This window comes from Anguilla anguilla, chromosome 7 (genome assembly GCF_013347855.1).
Source record: "Anguilla anguilla isolate fAngAng1 chromosome 7, fAngAng1.pri, whole genome shotgun sequence".
Taxonomy (NCBI): domain Eukaryota; kingdom Metazoa; phylum Chordata; class Actinopteri; order Anguilliformes; family Anguillidae; genus Anguilla; species Anguilla anguilla.
Window position 1 is genome coordinate 15,786,075 of NC_049207.1, and position 21,271 is coordinate 15,807,345.

General features: G+C 40.1%; 1 protein-coding gene across 4 annotated transcripts in view; it reads left to right on the forward strand.

Annotated features, from left to right (window-relative positions):
- LOC118232093 (voltage-dependent calcium channel subunit alpha-2/delta-1-like) overlaps nucleotides 1-21,271 on the forward strand; it is a 128,971-nt gene that overhangs the window by 103,363 nt on the left and 4,337 nt on the right. For 3 of the 4 annotated variants that reach the window (XM_035426710.1, XM_035426707.1, XM_035426709.1), the window contains exons 20-39: nucleotides 637-708; nucleotides 959-1,020; nucleotides 2,597-2,673; nucleotides 3,927-3,935; nucleotides 6,155-6,163; nucleotides 7,094-7,154; nucleotides 7,936-8,033; nucleotides 11,346-11,427; nucleotides 11,568-11,630; nucleotides 13,173-13,276; nucleotides 13,928-14,014; nucleotides 14,248-14,315; nucleotides 14,705-14,743; nucleotides 14,835-14,906; nucleotides 15,670-15,822; nucleotides 16,275-16,327; nucleotides 16,916-16,971; nucleotides 17,533-17,659; nucleotides 19,322-19,434; nucleotides 19,854-19,936. In XM_035426710.1, coding sequence (XP_035282601.1) covers nucleotides 637-708; nucleotides 959-1,020; nucleotides 2,597-2,673; nucleotides 3,927-3,935; nucleotides 6,155-6,163; nucleotides 7,094-7,154; nucleotides 7,936-8,033; nucleotides 11,346-11,427; nucleotides 11,568-11,630; nucleotides 13,173-13,276; nucleotides 13,928-14,014; nucleotides 14,248-14,315; nucleotides 14,705-14,743; nucleotides 14,835-14,906; nucleotides 15,670-15,822; nucleotides 16,275-16,327; nucleotides 16,916-16,971; nucleotides 17,533-17,659; nucleotides 19,322-19,434; nucleotides 19,854-19,936 — 1,488 coding nt within the window. The remainder of the gene's footprint in view (nucleotides 1-636; nucleotides 709-958; nucleotides 1,021-2,596; nucleotides 2,674-3,926; nucleotides 3,936-6,154; nucleotides 6,164-7,093; nucleotides 7,155-7,935; nucleotides 8,034-11,345; nucleotides 11,428-11,567; nucleotides 11,631-13,172; nucleotides 13,277-13,927; nucleotides 14,015-14,247; nucleotides 14,316-14,704; nucleotides 14,744-14,834; nucleotides 14,907-15,669; nucleotides 15,823-16,274; nucleotides 16,328-16,915; nucleotides 16,972-17,532; nucleotides 17,660-19,321; nucleotides 19,435-19,853; nucleotides 19,937-21,271) is intronic. The other variant, XM_035426708.1, reaches the window with a different exon arrangement.

The window sequence follows — 21,271 nt, forward strand, 5'->3', positions numbered from 1 at the left end:
AGTATGAAGTTACATTCACTGTGACTGCAAAATTATACATGCAAGACATAATATATCTTTGTATTACAGTTCCCTTCAAAATAATGTAGACTTGGAATCATTTCAGGGAAAGAACTGCTAATACATATAAAGCCTTTGTTGTGCACTGACAGCCTTCTGGATTATTCACAACTACGACCTTGTGGCATAATGGGATAAAATGCATAATTATCTAGGGAGAGCAGCAGAAAGGCAAGGCAAAAGTAGAAATATTTCAACTTTCTCATCACTTCTCACACCCGCTGCCTAGTAAGCCGCTCATGTCTGAAAGGGATTTATTGAAATTTGGTGCACATGGTGCACAATCAGCTGATGCAAAATCAGAACGACAAATGGCTTTTGGTTTCAGTATTTTCCAGTCTGTGATTCATCATCTGGCTAGCTAGTAAAGTATACATTCAGAATGCTGGCTATTTCAGTTGTACCCACTGTGTATAAATTGTGTCTATATGCCCTGGTGGTCATTATCTAGATGCATAATTGCTTTTTCCCCATGACCAAATGTGACTTTTATTTTAGGTAAGAATTCTTTCACCTAGATTGCTTTAATCAATGAGGGGACATTCTCTAAATGTTTTTTTTTTCTTTCATTTGCAGATCAGAAGAAATATGATTGATGGAAAGACAGGAAATAGAACAATAAACACTCTAGTCAAATCTCAGGATGAGGTGAGTGTGGAACAGTCTAATGTAGGGTGTTCATTTATAAATGTTGAATTTTGCATCAGGACAAAATGTGGCTCAGGTCATTGGCTTACTCTAGGTTGTTTGTTGAAGGACCATGAATAAATAAAATAAAATGCTCTGGATATTGGCATAGCAGCTCAGAAAATCAACTAAAAGCAAAACTCTTTTTTAGTAAATCATGACCAGACATTTTGGCTCATTCTTTATCAGTGTATTGCATGTTCTTTGGTAGAGGTACATCGACAGAGGCGTCCGGACCTACACTTGGGCTCCTGTCAATGGCACAGACTACAGGTAACTGCACGGGCTGTTGGCATGGAATTGTAGGAATCCATAGCAGAAACAAAGCAACCCTTGAGTTCTTATGCTTTGCAGTACAGATGTTCATCTGGATAATAGAATAGTATGTTCCAGCACACACACTTATGGTTGTAGTAGTGTGTGCCCTAGTACCTAATGTACTTTGTGCACATCATTGTGAGCTGTGCTCATGAAACCTGCTTGTACGTAATTCCGTCCTTCAGATTGACCTTTGAAAATATTATTTGAATGATGTCCAAATGTACAAGAAAGAGAGTAATTTAACTGGCTTGTACACACATGTGGCGCTGCATGCCTGTGAATATATATATATTAACTATTACACTTTTACCAGTTTCAAATGCAAGGTGAGAAGGTGTGTGGCCCTGACAAATGCTACCAGTAGGGGTCACTCTTCCCATCACAAATTAGTTCATGTATTCTATGCTCTTGGCAATTATCTTCTGTCACACAACAGAGTGTGGGGTGTTTTCTGGTTATAGTGTAGCAGGAGCGGGGCACTCGACCCAAAAATGAAAGCCGTAGTAGATATTCTTCCCTATTTCGTTCCAGACTTTTTCTGAGAAGTTTGTTGTTTAAGTCCATCACCCAATGTGACTACGTTTTGAGCACAGTAGAAATGTTCTTCCTAAACTGGGCTCTTGTGTACAGACTCACATTTAATGTCATTTAAAAGTTCAAGGCACCAAAAATGTGTTTTAGAAATATGTTGAAGCCTGGAAGTAGGAGATTGAAAGGGTCTCAGAGTGGGCCCCCCTCTCTTTAGAGTGTAGGATTCCTGGACAGAGTACGCTGCTATCTCCCAGAAAATGTTCCCCAGACCCAAAGACATGATTTGTTTTCATGTGAACTTGTAATTACTGGTCAGAAGGGTTCTTTCCAAAGGCAAATTTCTTTTCTTACTGCATTGCTGTGCTGAGGAGTGTCAAAGTGCACACAGCAGCAAATGAAACTGATTAAACCTATTAGCAACCATAGATGCACTCACAGCATTTGCCAGCATTCTTTGATCACAGGTTTTAGCTCTCGAGCATCGAAATTTGTGCATAAATGAGCCATCAAACTGGACTAAAAACAGTAGTAAAATAAAAGGACCAGCCAGTGTAATATGAGTACATTTCTTCTGTATTGCTGTGTTTGCTTTTTTGGCATCTTTTCTGCTCTCATTTTATGATTCATTTCCTTGATTAACTTGATGCGACATGCGGCTCATCACAAACGTTTTCCTGGCAACCACCAATCAGAACCTCCAGCCAAATGGTATTTATGCAATTAAAATCTGAGCTCATGTTATTTCTGTTTATTTTGCTCAGTGTATTTTTTCCCCTGGAGAACTTCAAGGCACAAACTTATAAACATGCTCAGTGAAGTACAAAGGAAGCCGGGAACAGGGAAGAGGTTTGAACTTTGTGCTGGCTCTGAACCACTGTGTGACGTCTTTGGAAACTTCTGGCATGCCATGGATTTCGAGGAACTGAGTATATAGTACCTCGTCAGGCTTGTCTTCTTGAAATGCATTGAAATGACATGAAGGTGTTTGTATTTTCAGCTTGGCGCTGGTATTGCCTGAGTACAGTTTGCACTATATTCAAGCAAGAATAGGAGATACGATAACACAGGCAAAATGTGAGTATTGTAGAGTCTTACACTTAAGATGTGCTTGTGATTCCTTTGCATGGTGTTCATTAAGTAAATTGATTAAAAATCATAGTCTGAAGTCTGAATAGTATTTATGGTCAGTTACCATGCCTCTTATTCCATAAGGTTGTATTTCCATACAATATTGTTAATATGGTTATAAGCATTCAATATTATATATTGATTTTCGACACATGGTTGCAGTACATATGCAACACAAGAACAGGACCCCCGGTTTGCCCACTTGTTGTGAAGCTGTAGTGTTGATATATTACTACAGTGATTTGCCTCTTACCAGACAAGTAGATTACTGAGTGAATAGCATCAATAATCATGCTCTATAAATTTTGTAACTTTACTGCTACCAAAGGTATGTCTTTCCCTGTAAATGCAAGTGGCTCCTCTGAAACATTCCACAGAGGATTGAAATTTAAGATCTGTTTAAGTTCTACACCTGCAGATATTCAGTTGTGTTGAATCGTTTCAGCGATTATGTCATCACAAAATCAACAACATGTCTTAAGAAGCAAACAACCAGACCACTTCTGGCCTCAAAACTCAATGCAGGTTTTCTATTGTAAACTGAAGACCGGCTGTTTGTGAACACCCAGTGCTGCGTATTTTTACCTACTTTATACCTCTGTCTTTTGGTCCTGGCTGTTCTTCCTGCAGTGGGGATAGAACTGAGCTGCTTAGCCAATCAGACCTGTTCCTTAGCTAATGGAAACACTTCCTGTTTCCTGTATGCTCTCTCACTCTCTCTCTCTCTCAAATTATAATTTCAAATTGAGACTAAAATTTGAAGTCACACATATCACCAGACAGTGTGTGCTGCATTACAAATGATTCATTTTGCATCTAAAAGCCAGTGGGTCAGGCCCTGTTGATGCAAAGACCCATGACCCCACATATGGCAAGCCCACATTGTTGATGTGACCAGGAAGATTCAGTCCACTCCAAACACAAATTTCACTAAGTATTATCCAGTCATTTAGGTATATTTTATTGTGCATTTGTTGTACAATATTCAGGAGATAAGACTTGGGTAAAGAATAAAGGGGGCACGTTTTCAACCTTTTGTCTGATTACAATGTTCTTATTCAAGGCTTGTGTTGAATAAAATGTTGTTGAGTGTAATCCCTTATGTTTTATCCCATTTTATCCCCCTTTATCCTTCTTCTGTCCTCTCTCTGTCTATTTCTTTCTCTTTCCCTCTCCATCTGTTTGTTAATGTCCCTCAGCAACATTAGGCAAGTATCCTCATGTTGCGTCTGTACTCGTACGGTTGGTCTGTGTCTGTCATCTTTTCTGCTTGTTTCACACTTGATCTAACAAACCACTGACTGCCTGTGATGGTGTTTGGTGCATGTCTGCCTCGGATGTAGTGTAACTTGTTTAAATGAATTGAGTCCATCAGTGTCACAGGCCTTCAAAAAATAATCTTCCTGTTTCTTCTCATGCAATGGAGTCTAACAGTAAAGTGTTCATGAGGAATGGTTAACCACAAGGCTGTAGAGTCTTGATATCGTCCACTCTCAGCAGGAGTTATGATTGTCACTGGTCATCTGTGCATTTTTCTGTTTTAATATTAGAAAATTCAATCAATTTGATTTTACTGTCTCTTACGAGTCGTAGCAAAGTCGTAGCAAAAGTAATTACACAGGTGCTGAATGATTGCAGAAAAATAATCATTTAGTGAAATTCATACTGAAACTGATATTTGGATTCAGAATGAATTTGCCGCCATATATACTTGCCTATATATCTTTTCTATTTCTATTAATTTTACCTGTTTGGAATCACTGTGGTATTAAATGCTGACCAGAAAGAACAAAGCTGTTGTATCATCCAGACGTTGCCAGCCACTGCAGTTTTAACAATGACAATACACTCAGTGTTTTGTAGGAACAGTCATGGCAGTGACATCACTGCTTTGATTTACATTTATAGTAATGCGCAGGAAATTGTGGGATTTCTTTGTTTTCAGAATCATTCCTCCTATCTCATAAAGGCACTGAAACAGGTTTACAAATGCGTAAAAGGAGAACCGTACATCATTACATATGGAAATGAAGAGAAATCAGTTTTGTGTGCAGAATTCTGTAGAATCAGTCCACCGGAGTCCATCTTAATGATTCCAGTGAATATTGGTTCAGCGCTATGAAAAAAATAACTGTCCTGGGTTTAAGTGTGGTCTGACTCAAATATGAAACGTGGGAGCATTTCATTCATGTTCAAAGACATCCATATACATCAGTCTAACAGAAATCACTGTCTCAAGCACTGGAAATTATTTGCTCCACCCAGTTACTAGTTTTAACAGAAACTTGCAAAATTTTGTTTTGATAATTCATGTTGCTTATGAATATCCGAGAAAGGTAACACCAGTTTCATGGGGATACACAGTTCAAGGTACTCCAGCGCTTTGGATCTGAAATAAAACAATTAATATGAGTTAAAGTGCAGACTGTCAGCTTTCATTTGAGGGTATTTACATCCATATCAGGGGATCGTTGCTGTAATTACAGCCCTTTTTATACATATCCCCCCATATTATGGGGGAAAAAGTAATTGGATAAATTAAAATCTGAAATCTGAAATAAAGTCATGATACAGTATTTGGTTCTTGGTTTCAAATCCTTCGCTTTCGATGACTTCCTGAAGTGTGTGATCCTATAGACATGACATGAGGATTAAAGTATGCACGGATTGTTTTTTATAAAACAAGCCAGTAACACACCACCCTCCTCTTTCTCCTCCTGTGTGTTCCAACCCACTCCTTTTCCCTTGTGCTGATTGCGACAATGGCCATCTAGCCCAAAAACATACCGCATTCTGGCAGTTTTTGTTTGTTTCCATGAATACTGAACTGGAATTTCAAACTTGCAAGACTGCACAAGTCTTCACAGATGTAATAAATCTTGGCAGCAGCTTGTTGAACATGCATTTGCTGCAAAACAACATGGGGATGTTTGCTGATAAGATAAGAAAAATGGGATAATTGGTATCAGCAAACTGTAAATCTCCAGTTGGATACAGTATGTATATTAAAATGGCTGGCACTCCATCTAAATGATAAGAAACAAATGTATAACTGGGAGTTATGTGTTTTTTCTCAACCAAAATGCTTCACATGTTTTAGACTGTATGGCATGTGCTGCTGTTCATTGTTGCTGCTGACAACAGTTCATGTTGTTGCACATGAAGGATTTTGTGTTATTTTAACACTGCCCAAAATGTACCATGTACAAAGCAAGTCAGAAACCATCTTTAAGTCTCCTTTTTATGCCTGCATCCTGATGACATTTCTATTCTCCCTGTTTCAGTGAGACTGCAATATTTTTATTCAATGCTTGTTTTTTGAATAAAATATTGTTGAGAGTAACCCCTTGTAGTTTTACCCTCTTTTTCTTTTTCCCTCCAATTGCTCTCTCTCTCTCTCTCTCTCTCTACTGGAATTTCACTACAGGGGAAAATGGCAAGTATTCTCAAAATGGTCTTTCTCCGGTGTCTGTTCCTTCCCCTCTGCTCCCTGCATGCCAAACGCAACCCTTTCCCTGTGACCTCTGACCTTCTGTTCATACCTGTCTCAGGCCTCTGGCCCTCTAACCATCAGTGTCCTTCTTTTTTATGCGCGACACAACAGTTTCCTCTCTAATGCCGTTTCTAGCACTTCAACTTGTCACCTTAATGGCTGTCCTTGAGCTGAAACAGGTCCAAAAACCGTTATGAAGTCAGCATGTGAAAACTTTGTGAGAAAATGGTTGTCTCTCTGAGACAGGAAGCGTCACTGACAGTAAACAGAGTGTGCAACGCCATCTCCAAATTGGCTGGTGTTTAAAATGAGGTTTTCACAAACTGAAAGCTGTCTGCATGATGTCTGTGGAGCCGTATTTTAAAGTTGTATGTCCTATATATACTAACATATGTTAGTCACTAACAGATGCAAACTGACCACAGAAAATACTCTACAGTTTACGCCAAACTACAGAAAATACCTCATATCTGATATATAAATAAAAGCTTTTATGAATTGGAAAAATAATTTAACCTTGGACATTGTTTCCTCAAATTTTATATAATTGTCAAGTAACACTAGGATTGTATTGAGCAAAATTTGTCAGCATGTCACTGTAGAATGTATTATTTATAAATGCACACAAATTGCTTTAAGGAGGGATAATGTAAAAAGGTAAAATTCCAACTGTAGAGAATTGTCTTGTTTACTCATGATCAAAGCTTTTTTTGTCATCACTCACTAGTTCACTTTCCAGTGCTGTACAGCACCCAGCGCTATATGTTATCTCTGTCTCTCTTTCTCTCTGCAAGTTTTGCTCGTCTACTTGTGAGCTGGAGTGATTTATCATTTTGCAAGGTTTTGAACGTGTCTTTTTTTACATCTCCACAGTTTCTGAGACCATGCAGCTGGAGAACTTTGACGAGTATGGATATACATTCATTGCACCAAGGTGAGTGCGCAACCTGTGTGCACACTTGACAACACACGAACAGAACATCGCACGGAACCTTGCAGAGAAACTTGAGTGAACCAAAGAAAAGAGAAAAAAAAGCCTCTGGCTTCCCTCTCACAGAGCGATGCTTCCACGTGTGGGGCGAGGCATTAGAAACCAGAGCAGACCCGTGTTTATGTGCGGAATGCGCATAGGTGACCGCGGTGCGATCCATCACCGTGGCTGTCCATCCGCCATTACCGGGCGTGCGACTGACAGGCTGCGGGAGGCCCCGCTTCGCGGCCTGCTGTCGTAATGCACTGTGACACATCTGAGACTTTCCAAACAGCCCCCAAAGGAACGGAGGAGAAACCGCAGAATTCACTCAAGTGATTATCTGTGACAGATTTACAGCCCTCGTCTCCAGACACAATGGGTCTTTGAAGGCTCGTAAATTTACACGACACGCCATTTTAGCTTCATTTGTGTCCCTATTTGATCACTCCGGGAACGGAGTCAGGGTGAAAATGACACCGCAGTTAAGTTGTTTTCAGTGCCTAATGCTGTGGCTTGAGTGCTAAATGATGACTGTACCGAGTAGAATGCCGGTCTTCAGAGCTGTTTTTATGCTCAATATTGTTTCACCAGGGTCACCTCTTGAAGTTCTGTTACCAAGTCCTTTTGTAAATCTGTCTCATTAATTGTGTTAGCATTTCGTGTAAGTTGTGGCTAGAGAAGCAGCTCCGAATTTGTCAGTTGGCTTGTGGCTGAAGTTTATGAAATTGTGTCCTTTCTGCAGGGAGTACTGCGTAGACCTGAAGGTATCGGAAAACAACACTGAGTTCCTGATGGACTTCAACGAGTACATTGACAGGAAAACTCCCAACAACCCCACGTGTGAGTGTCACAGAAATAGATCGTTTAAGCAGTGCCCTTGAGTACCTTCAAAAGTTTTGTGTGACATGCTTGAAGGCCATGCTGGGAGAACGTTTGAAAAACTTTTGAGAAACGATCGCCCTTCCTTAGCTGCCTTTGATCTCACTGGCTTAGCACGTCGCAAATGAAATGTCACACTAACATTATGTTAATTACGCAGCTGGCCACACATGTGCTATATGTGTTGAACCCATAGCTGTAATTTACACTGGTACTATATTCCCCATTAACCTCTCACCGCTATTGCTCAGTGGTCCAATTACACTGTGTCTGTGAGAGAAAGCAGGACATGTCAAGGAAAGAACAAAAGCTGAGAAGTAGCAAATCCGTTTGAAAATGATTCAGGCAGAGCAATGAATTTTTCAGACACAGCGCACGGTTCCTCAAAGAACATTTCAACTTATTTTCTACCATAATTTGTTCTTGACTACATTTTTATGTCTCCGGATTTATTACCTGTTTTCGTATATTAAAATGATTGACACCATGAACTCATTCTGTTCAATTTAGGCAAGAAGTGAAGGTACTACTCTATATGATTGCATTTTAAATTTATTTTATCTGACATTCTAAGCATCTAATATATTTGGTTATGTCCAGTAGGGCTTGTACAGTCCATTAAAATTCCAGGACTGCCTTCAATCACATTTGATTGGAAACATAAAGACTATAAAAGCGTTACACCTGTTGTTTTCTGAGCTGTGCTGCTCAGTATAGAGTTGTACTACAGTTTTACAGCTCATGTCAGTAATGGACTGGTGCAGGATCTGAAAAGTACGTTAAAATGTGAAGAAGAGAATTTTCTGGTTTGTCAATCTGCTGACATCAGTCACAAAATTAACATTACGTAACAAACCATTCTGCCTTTGTCCTCCAAACGCACATCTTGTCTTTCAGCTCAGAGGTGCAAAGATGAGCGCATCTCTGTGTTCCGTTACACAAACAAGAATTTCATTACAATTTGTGTGCTTTAATACCTGAGGTCATGCGCCCAATCGATAAAATTCCTCCACTCTCTCTCTGATCAATCCCGTTTTGAAAGCCCACCCTCCCACTAAAGTGAATGTGTAATGGTGATCTGCCCAAGTGACTCATCGCTGTCCCTCACAGTGGTCAGTTTCTCAAGGACAACGCCATGCTTACTTCAAAATGAGTCACTCCATTAGATTTGTCTGGGGTAACATTAGCCCATTCCCCTATATCTCTATCGTGATCAGACCAATGTCTTGCTCTGACTCATCATTTGCTTTCTTTTCCACTATCATCTGCTATGGACCTGTGCCAGTGGTGCATGTTGAACTAGTTTGGAATATCTAGTAGCTAGATATGCCAAACATGGAGAAACATGGCACTCTAGTTATTATTTTATGATTATTTTGATGGTTTTAGATTGATGTTTTTTGTATAACTTTGATTATGCGGTTGTTTTTAATAGACTGCGATGCCCTCAGTTGACTGTTGCAGTAGTGCATGGCCTCATTTGAATGGTGAAGAAGCTAGGTAGTAGGGGGACTTAACCTGTTGAATCTCATGCTTGACTGGTGAAAATAAAGAAAATTCTGGAAAAGAGCCAACATGCCCCACTCCTCAGCAGCACTTTTGTTCCATTAATGTGATGAAGGCGAGACAAAGTCAGTGCTCTGTTGCTCCCCATCTGGCTAATGGTCTTGATAAACCAAACGCAATCTGTCAGTGATAGACCATCATCTGGGTGAGCACAAGCTCAGCATTTTGCCAAGGTCATCAACATCAATTGTACAGTAAGTTTGAGACTTACTGTGCTGTGGAAGAGGGTTTTTTAAATTATATTTTATTTCAGTGTAACATGCTGTCAGGAAGGCATGTCTTCTCTCCATTCTGTCTGTCTGTTCCTGTTTTGCAAACAACAGTCTGGTTTAAGAGTAAATGCACTTTCAGTACTGCTAGTTCTGTGCTGCGTGCTGCAGTGTCAAACTCATCATAGCATGCAAGCAGCTGCAAGAATTTGAGTTTTAAACGAATAGATAATATGGGATTAATGTGAACAGTATGCCTGAAAAAAGAAATAAAAGACCATTTCCTACACTTTCAATAAATTAAAATGATATGTTATTTTACATTGACTTATTTGCCACCCAGAAGTAAAACTGAAATACTGTTTTGTTTTGTTGTCATTTGTTAGTGAACTGCCTTGTTGGCTAAGCCTGATAAATTGCATGGAAAATAATACAGTGGGGACAGATTAGTTCCTCTGTGTTTGGGGATAGAGACAATCAAACAAAATAATGGACCAAATATGGTATTAATAGTAATTAATTACTCATTACCAGGTTTTTATTGTTATCTGGAAGAGAGCTAACTACTTATGTTCATGGTTATGGTTTTATTGAGGTTAGCCAGCTGTAAGGCTTTCTTAGTTTTTTGTTTGCATGTTACTGCAGCCCACAAGTATTCTTGAAATTTAACTAGCAAGGAAAAAACTATGAAATAACTATGCAATAACTATGGAAATCTGGAATCTCTTGTCTCCTAGAATCTGTCTTCCTAAACAACCACAATCAACATTTAGTCAACATTATTTAACAGATTAAGAAAAAGTAAAAAAAAAAAATTAGCCAGGAGCACTTGTGCAACTTCCTTACAGACATATTGTCCAATACCAATACAGCTGGGTATTGCCAAAGAAGTTCGGATTTTTTAACCTGCTCAAAATTAAAATGGTGGTGCTCCACCAGGGTATTATGCTTGTAGCCTTATGTTTACAAGTTTACAAGTTTAACCACTGCCACCTAAAAAGACAAAACACCCTATTTAATTGCATGCCCCATTAAACCAACAAATGAAAAGCACATTCTATTTTGGCATGGCTATAGAACCTTTTATTTCAACCAAAGGCTTGGCCAAAATGAGAAAATTAGTGTTAGATGGGGTTGTTTTTCCAAGACATTGACATTGTATAAGAAGCATGCAGGGTAAAACTGAAGAAATGTTTATTTTCTCATTAAATTTAATTGAAAAATGATGTAGTCCAAATAGCTAGGTTTACAGAACATATGCCTGACCTTTCATCGCAACTAGCGATGTCCTGAGAAAGTGTGTTCATTTTGATGAAATGTGCTCCATGCTATGAAATGTGCTCCATGTTACACCATGCCATGCAATATTTTATTGGCTTACAATAGCTTGCTAACTATATTTTGAACCCCTCTCTTCATAGAACATGATGCTGCATTAATACTTGGCAATTTACCATGTTGAATCCCTAAGCTAACATGGTGGGTTTTTGTCTTTCAGGTAATGTTTCTCTTGTCAACAGACTGTTGCTGGATGCCGGACTGACCACAGACCTGGTCAAGCTCTGGAAGGAGCAGAATCTGTGAGTTATAATAAACATGTCATACTGAACATGATTCCCTCCATTACATTACATTACATTACATCACATTCACTTAGCAGAGCCTGTGGAGAATGCCACTGTGCTACCCGCATTAATGTCTGCCTTCTCTCAAACCTCAGAAGTGGAATTCAAGCCAGGTTCGTCGCCACCGACGGGGGGATTACACGTGTTTACCCGCAAAGGTACGCAAAAACATGTCCCTTAAACTGTTAGGGTCCAGTGGGTCACGATCACCTTATGTATTTGTAAGTGTTGCCTTGGCTGTGGACAGAGTTGTTTTTGGCCTGTGACTGTTTGTTGGTTTTGGCCTGCGACTGTCTGTTCGCTGCTCTATGTCACTGTAACACAGACCTGAGGCACCAATCAAATGACCACTGGCACCTGGTTCTAATCACTGGAACTGAAAGTAGCCCACATACAGACCAAATCCTCATCTCTCCCTCTGTCTTTCTTGCCTGACCCTTTTCTCTCTTTTTCTCTGTTCCTCTTTGTCTTCAGTTTAATTTATTTATTACTTTTGAGTTTTGTTTTATACTTTTTGTTTTTGTGTGTCTTTTTTGTTTTTCAGTTAAACAGTAGAATCTCAAAGTTGTGGACTGGCCAGAATTGCATACATAATTGTGCCAATTGCGCAAGATCACTTTGTTCTGAAAAAACCACAAGATATGTACTATCAAAATTATTATAAAAACAAACAGTTTGTAAAAATGGATACATTGTGGGTCACTGCAAAAAAAAAGATTTTTCACAAAAAAGGAATCACAAAGCCAACACAGATAAAGAAAATAATGAATCTTTTAACAAAACCAGCATTTTATTTTTGGCTCTTATAAAGGGGGAAAAACATTAAATAGAAATACAGATAATGATTAATTAATTATGTCTTTTATTTGGATCCTGTTTCAATATTGTTGCATAGTTTTTGTTATTAGTATTTGAAAAGGCTGAGGCCTCTGTTTGCAGTGGAGCAATGCACTATGGGATTGATGCAGCCCTACTGTTTATATTGAAACACCGTTGCATTTTTAATGATAAAAAAATGTATCTCAACATCTATATGAAGGAGACATTGGAACTCCCCTCTTTCTGTAATCAGATATATTTCATGTTATCTCTCTCTCTCTCACACACTCACACACACATGCGTGGACACCACACACACGCACAAACACACTCACACATACGCACACACACACACACACACACACACACACATTAATTCCACTGCTAACTACTGAAAGCTAAAGCCAGCTGTTATATATCAAGTAGTCCTGCTTAAGGAGAAACTCGTATATTGAGTATCCATTTGCTCTTTTGCCATTTCCCTGTTTTGGGGCCAGTGAGATTCGCTGGCTACCCTCGTTGGAATAAATTTTGTCCAAATGCTGTTTATTGCATGTGGTCAGCACAGATGCCCAAGTATAATTTTTCTCTGTGTAATTCCTTTTCTGTTTGATGTCCTTGTAATGAATTCTTGTCAGCTGAATGTTGTATTAGTGCTTAAGTGCAGCTGGTTGTAAAGACACCCCTCCTCCCTTTTCGTATTTGATTGAACGTGTTTGGCGATAACGGTAGTAAGCTGTGGTGGAATGTCACGGACACCCCTTGCAGAGTGTTTGAAGTTATGGACTCCTTTTCTGATTCAGTCTCATCGGTGACTCCTGTTTGGTTGTCCTCATAGACCTGGAATGTCTCAGCCTCCTTTTATTTTGATTTGTCTGCAGTGCTGGGGTGGAATGGACAGAGAACCCAGAGACATATGAATCAAGCTTCTACAAGAGGAGTCTGGACAATGACATCTACATCTTCACTGCGCCACCTTTCAACAGTACGTCACCCCCAACCCTGTCTGAAGTGCTCTTCATCTCTGTCTGCGCACGCACACTCTCTCTCTCTCTCACGCACACACATACACACACGTGTCTGCACACACATGCATACACGTGCACACACATGCAAGTCTCTTCACGCTCCTTCCCAAACACACTGTGTTGCCACAAATCTTGTTGGCGTGGCCTCGCAGATGTCAGATAGTGGGATAACGCTGCACATGAACTTTATGTTGTTTGGGAGACTTTGGGCTGTTTCTCAGTTCCGCTGCCGCACGGTGCCAGGGGGCAGCCTCTGAACTCTGAGCACAGCTGCCTTTTACCTCAGGCAGACCCCCCTCACACCTTGCACTTCTACACACCAAAGCCAGCTCAGGGTCCCGGTGGAAATCAGGGTGGGGTGGCACAGGGGAGCGACCCGGCTTGGCTTCAGAAGCCGCCTGGAACTCGCTGCGCCAGTCATGTGCAAAGGGACAGAAATGAGCGCAGGGACCCTTGCTTTCCCTTTGATGTTTCACTCTGATCTCAATAGCAGGGGCGCCGTTCAGCCAAAAAGGAGGGGGAAAAAACTCTTTTTAGCTCAAGCACTAAAACAGCGCTGTCAACACTTCTTTAATGTGCCCTCGTCTTCCTTTCTTCTTCTGGCTCAGAAAGCGGGGAGGCTGACATTGATTCTGGCATCTTGGTCAGCAAGGCTGTCGAGCTGAACATCGATGGGGTGAAGCTGAAGCCAGCTGGTAAGGACAAGCTTGCAGTTCGAAACGGACAAACACCGGTTACCACGCAACATCTTTTCCCACCTGACATCCTAACTGTTCTATTTTATATTCGTCAGTGTTTTTAGTACATGTAGTGCTACTCTTTCATGATGTCTGGAAGCTACTGAACAAAAAATGAACAAAATGTAAGCGTTCCAGATGGTGGGAAAAATGGCCTCCGATTTGCTCTTATCCACTATGTGTGTTTGCAGTGGTCGGTGTGAAGCTTAACATCACCGCCTGGATGCTAAGTTTCATGAACGCCACAATGAAGACAAACGTAAGAAAGAACGTTCATTCTAAAGAATTTTAATCTGCTTGGCAGACTGAAGCAGTGTTTCGGGCCTGTAGCCAGACAGCTGGGTGTTCAATTCCGTAATGGGGTATTGGTGTTGTGCCATAAAGCAACATAACCTGAATTGATCTATAATCTTCCAACTGCTTTGATGCCTATTATTTAAAAAGCAATTTGGCCCACCAAGGAAATATGAATGATGTCTGATAAGGCAAGAATTTTGCAAGCAAAAATATATCTGAGATAGCATTTCCTATTTCTAAAAATGAGTATTTGCTCCTAACCTCTCTCAATGTTCTTAAGTAGGTGCATAATGAACGTTCGCAGAAAAATGAACATTTATTGAGACAGCATTATGACTCTTTCCCCTACAGTGCAAGGATGAGATCTGTGGCTGTGTGAGGAATAGTCAGGTACGGTGCGACTCATGCTCTTCAGAACACAAGAACGCAACTCCTTTAGTCTCTCCCCCCAGTGACTGTGGAAAACTCTTCTCAATTGCAGAATGTTGACTGTGTTATCCTCGACGATGGTGGGTTTCTATTGATGTCGAATAAAGATGCCTATATCACTCAGGTAAGCTTCCTGTAGTGGAGTACGGTGCAGGTTAAGCAGCCTTGTACTGTACATTGTAGCTTTCCTGCACCTTTATTTCCCACAGATGGAAGGAATTAAATTAATATTTTATCTACGCCATTAAAACAAACAAGGACAGGCTAATCATGGTCCAGTGAGTGGTAAATATATCACTGCCTTAATATTTGCCAGGATTATTAAAGTGGGGACCTAGGGTCATGTATTGAATGTGGTCCATAATCTAAAGAGAATTAAAATAAGGTACAGTGGGGACAAGAGCACTCTGAAAAGAGCGGAGGATGTTAATTTATTATTCGCATTATTGCACGGTGAAAAGGGAATTTATACTCTTATATTTCCTGGTGGCCCTCCCGGTTTACTTATGTTGGATTCCCCAAGTATCTGATTTCTCAGTACAGGGTGGGGTCTGTGGGGTCTGAGTAAGTTAAGATAAACAGTGATCTTTCCAGAATTGCATGTGTATTGCAGATGTGTTTACTATCCCCTGTGTTCTGTACACATTTCTAATGAGAATATTGATGGAAGTACGTGAATTTAAACTGTATTCTGTCTGTCTCAAAATCAACAAACCCCAAGTGTAAAAGATAACGTTTTTTCAAATCTCTGGAGCTAATTTCAAGATCCATCATAATTCCCTGTCTTATACGGTGCTTTGCCTTCAAGTCAGAATTAGGTAGTCACCTTCTTATACAAAGAGATGCGCGTTTGAGTGTTCGCTACCACCTTTCATCGCCCGCCGCAGATTGGGCAGTTCTTCGGCGAGATCGACCCCAACCTGATGAAGAGCCTGGTGAACGCGTCGGTCTACTCGTACAACAAGACGTACGACTACCAGTCGGTGTGCGACCCGCAGCGGGAGATCAAAGCGGCGGCCGGGCTTCGCTCCGTCTATGTCGTGAGTTAACCGCCTAAGTGAAAGGGAGATTCAGCGTGAATCACCACCGGGGAACCGCAGCAGAACAGCACGCTCGCATGCAAAACCTAATCGAAACAGGGCGCTCGTAATTAAAAGCAGAGCCGAGCCGTTGTTGATTCGTTTAGTCTTATTTTGGGTGCTTAAATAGCCCCAGATTTACTCTTCGTCCCCTTCTGTTGGAATGTTCTTGTGATTCTTTTATTTTTTCATTTCTTGTGAATTTTTGTTGGTAACGTTTTAAATATTTTGTCAAAAGATCATTGCATATTTCGAATTCTAGTTTCCCTTACACAGAGCATTCCTGTTAGACAGAGGAAAAAAGGAAGGGGCACCCAACCTAGGCAAACTTCTCACTGGCACTTAGCATTATATGAATGGCTTCCCTTCCTATGTCAGTGTTACATTTAATGCTAGGTCTTTTTCCTTCACAGCCTACAATAGCAGAAATACTGAATATTGGATGGTGGGCTTCAGCTGCAATGTGGTGAGTTCAGTGATGTTCAGGGATTGCATGTTTACTTTCGTCCATGCTTCAGTCCCCTGGAACAACTAACGGGACTGCTGGTGACGTGAAGCAGTATCCCAAAACTCTACACAAACAGGAAATAAATTACGGCATGTTTTAATATTGTGTGTACACTGAACATGACGAGGGTGGTGTTGTCTGGGAACAGTGTGCTGTACATATTTCAGTCGACATTATTGGACTAATTCCTTTTGGTCATTCACAAAGTCTGCAATCAGAGGTTAACAGAGGAGAGCTTAGTGGTGAAATGGTGGATTTTGTTTTCCATTATAACCCTGAAAAGATACATCTGTTGCCCATATTTAAAGAACAGGCTAGAGAAAAAGCCATCTGTAAGTACAGTCACTTTAGGTTGGAGTACAAATAGTTTCATGATTGAAAGCATCCACCTTCTGAATATCAAAATTTCGCTCATTGTCGATGTTAAAGTTGATATGAAGTCTGCATCAAAGGATATCTTTCAGACATGCTGTTCACATAAAACATATTTCATTGTGTGCGCTAAGTGAATATTGCCTACTCACTGATTTTTTTTTCCTGTGCCAGGTCGATATTGCAGCAGCTATTTCTTAGTTTAACATTTCCTCAGGTCCTCGAAGCAGGTGAGATCGCATAAATAACTCATTTTAGCAAGTTTATTTTTGACCAGTTTCTATTAATTTATTTTGAAATAGTTTCATAACCCATTCATGTTTTTAAATGCATTATCCATTCAAATATTGTTAGAACCTTGAAAGCAGAAATGAATCATGAGATTTCATGTCACGTTTGGCTTCTCGTTGAAAGCGTAGTATTTGTCTGAAGTTGGCGAAGGCTCTGTAATTTTTAAGTGTTTACACTGAACAGACACATCACAGGTCTCCATCTATCATCACTGAGTTTGCTATGCCTTATATCACTTGCTCTGACTCTGTGTACATATCAGTGATTTAGGTCCATGTGAACTATGCGCTATAGAATCACGCTTAGTTCTAAGATATATTTCCAAAGCTGCTAGAATTTAATCAGTACACATTTTTTCAGTTAGCTCAGTGTTACTTAGCAATACATTTATTGCAGTGGTGTATGTGCATGCCTAGGTTCACATGTGTGCTTATGCGTGCGTGTGTGTGTGTGTGCCTGCACGTGTGCGTCCATGTGTGTATTTTGCTTGTTTCCCACAGCGGACATGGAGGATGACCTTACAGATGCTCTCTCCAAGGAGAGCTGCATCACGGAACAGACCCAGTACTTCTTTGAAAGTAATGAGAAGTCCATTAAAGGAATACTGGACTGTGTAAACTGCTCCAGGTAGGGGTCCACTTTGAGAAGAAGCAGCGCATTGGCCGTTAGTCCTGAACACGACCTGCCAGCCTAGGCATATCGACTACAGTTTGAACAGGCGTCTTCTAAAACTGAAAGGCATGGGTTTCAAGGTCAAATGAGTGATTTAGCAGGAGCGGGATGGAGACATCAGCGTGAAAGGGTGACGTGCTGTAAGAAGATCCCCAGTAACTGCATGTCCTAGAATGTCAGGGTTCCACTGGGACTGGGTCTGGTATGGAGTTGGTTTCCTGGTTTGCAGAAGCAGTGCATAGCACGTCGGGATTTTAATATGCTTGAAACTCACACAAATCCATTTAGAAACTAAGTCAGGCACCCCATCAACTGTAAATGTAACATGCTGTGAATTTAATGTAAACTCACTAAAGGGAAAAATGTCGAGGGAGTTGCATAAGTGGCATTTTTAAGATCCCCACGTGCAGTAGTATGCATGCTATATTTCTTTCTTCCACATTAACGACTATAGACATGTAAAATTTAACAACTGCAATAAAGAAACTTCCATTTCCAGGCAAGTGTGCTGGTTCCTTGGGTTTCAGCATATGTAATTTAATCTAGGCCTTGCCCAAATCCACAGCCTTCTCTCTGGTTATTACAGCAATACAAGCTCATAAATTTTAAAGGCACCTAAGAAGAACCCAAGGAAAATATTTGGTAGGACATACAAAGACATTTATATTTAGCTTGTAAGGACTGTTGATCTGGGGCTATCAGTTTAGCCAGCAAAATTCTTTCTCTAGATTTCTTTTTCAAATTCATGGTGACTCTTCTCGGAAAACATAAAATGCATTACTAGCTCCAGTTTGCAACACACATTAAATGACAGCTGAAAGAAGATTTATCGAAGAGCGTTTCTACGTAGCTATCTAGAATACCTCAATGGATATTGCAAGCATCAAAACTCTTCGAAACATTTACGTTAATCAAATGTGCACATTTCCCTGTTCTATCATGGCCTACACATGGTCACGGTACAGAAAATTGATGTGTTTGGGCATAGAGTTTTGGTACATGGGATATTCATAGAACCTCCATTTCACCATTGCAGTTTCATTCACTGCAGGTATTGCAGTTATTTTACTGCAGGTATTGCAGTCATTTATTTCAATGGTAAAAAATGCCTGTCTTGTTGATACCTTTTTTTATATGAATGTTTTGACCCATGTCAATAAAGATTTCGTTGCTGGGAAAAGTTTTTGAAGTGAACCCTTTTTGGACTTTGTTTGTTTTGGTTGAGATACATGAAACCAACTTTCTTGAAGCAATAATCCCTTCCCAGTGAGGCACTCTCCCATGCATGAAGGAGACTTGTTTTGATGCCAGGATATTTAGCATTCCACCTCTTCCTTTGATTACAGACCAGGAAAGGTCAGGCTGTCGCAATGGCAAACTAAAGACATTGATGTGATTTTCCTTTGGGGTTTGAATTCATAAGGGTAGGGCTGCATGACCAACAAAGGGCTTTGAGGTACAAGCTCAGGACATGTTCTGTCATTAATGCCTTCACCTGAAATGGATATGGTGGCACAGGCACGCTACTGACCTTCACCTGTGTCAGAATGAGCTCAAGACGACCTCATTATTTTGGTCAGTGCATCCGTGTGTCATGCACGTGCATTTCTTTTTCAGAATGTACCACGGAGAAAAAATCATGAATACAAACCTGCTGTTCCTCATTGTCGATGCCAAGGACACCTGTACGCCATGTGACAGCAAAAAATTGGTCCAAGCAGAGCAACCATGTATCCTTTACCAGCAGCAGTTGTGCACAGCATAACTCATAATAATTAGGGACTAATTCATATTATTTATATTCATTTTATGTCTGATTTTTTTTTTACCAATTTATGTCATAGGTTGAGCAATGTTTTTCCTCTATTTTGTTTTTAATACAGTAATAATAACAGAAATAAAAGTAATAAATCAGCCATACGTGTAACAGTCACATCATACATTCGCCATACAGTACATAAGGATTAACATTTTAAACCTGGTTCTCTGGAGATAAATTGCATTATCTGGTTTCCTACTTAGCTCTTCCATAATTTAATAAAGGTAACCATGAATTGTAGCTTATAGCTTAACCAAAAAAATATGGCAAATGCATTTTAAAATGAAGAGGCTTAAGAAGTTTGGTTGTTTCCTAAGCATGCTACTTTAGCCTCTGGTCCAGACCCCTGCGAATTAGCACAGAATCCAAGGTACAGGAAAGGACCGGACGTCTGTTTTGACAACGATGAACGTGTAAGTCACTCCCATCTGAAATAGGGTATTCTTACCTTCTGTTCACCAAGACCCGTCAATGCAGCAAAAGGACTCATTTCTGTTTATGCAACTCAAATGAACATCTTTTAATCAGTACACGTGCTTTAAATATGTTGTGGAATTTCTGAACTGCTGAATGCTGTTACAGCTATTTGTTTATAAGAATGGCTGCCTTTCTCTATAAGTGATTTTCAGCTTTCACACACTAAGGCTAATGTTTAGGAATATGTCCCATTAATAATTTTTTCTAGGCCAAGACTTTAACCTCTCAATACAAGCCTTAGTCTGTGAAATCTGGATGCTTGCTCGCTTGATGTGTTTGTTTGAAGCAGTCTCTTACTTGTGTCTCTTCCTGCTTTTGTCATTTTTTAAAAGTTTAAACTTTACTTGTGACACTTACTCTGCCTATATGGATGCTTTTCTCTTTCTCTTTTTTTGTTCCTTTGCCTTGCACATTAACTCTGCTAACAGCCAGATCAGATGTTGCATGACTCTCTCTCATCCCTTTCTTTATCACCTCTCTTTGTATTCTGTTCCCATCCTGCGTTTCGATTGGCCACTCATCACGTCCTGCTTTTCGATTGGTCGCTCATGCTGCCGTTATTAATAGGATGAGCCTATATGCACGACGAGTCGTGGCTCTGCCTTGGCCTCGACTCCTCTCTTCATTTTACTGCAAGTGTTCATGTGCTTTCAAGGGTCAGTCTCATCTCTTTTCTGTCATTTATTTAAGATGCCCTTAGGTGTGTGTGTGTGTGTGTGTGTTTGGACATATGTGTTTGAGTATGTGTGTTTGTGTGAATGCATGTGCCCATGTAGGCATGTGTACAACTGCAGAATAATATTTAAAGGGTTTGTTTCACATTTTTCATTTATCAGTTTATTTAGACAGGGATGGGAGGGGATTTTTGAGTCCAACATATACAGTAAATGTCAGGGTCCCATAAATCTGAATAAGATTTCACTCCAAGAAGGTAAAACTAACATAACTAACCAATTGGATGCCCTAAAGACAGCAAAAGGGTAACATTGCATTTTTTATGTTTTTGTAATGCATTAAAATGTACATTAATTTATGCTGCTCTTGGTTCATGTACTGATTGTCTTTGTAAACATGTGTTGTTGTAAAGTGTGTGTGTGTGTGTGTGTGTGTACAGACTCCCACTGAAAGAGCCGTTTGTTTTACCTCAAAACAGATGAGACAGAAAAAAAATGGGATGGCACATACCAGTTCTGCAAAATGAGTGATAGAAAATATAGACCATAGCCCTTTCCTCCCTATTTCTGCAGGAGAAAGTTAATTTTTGGAATGCG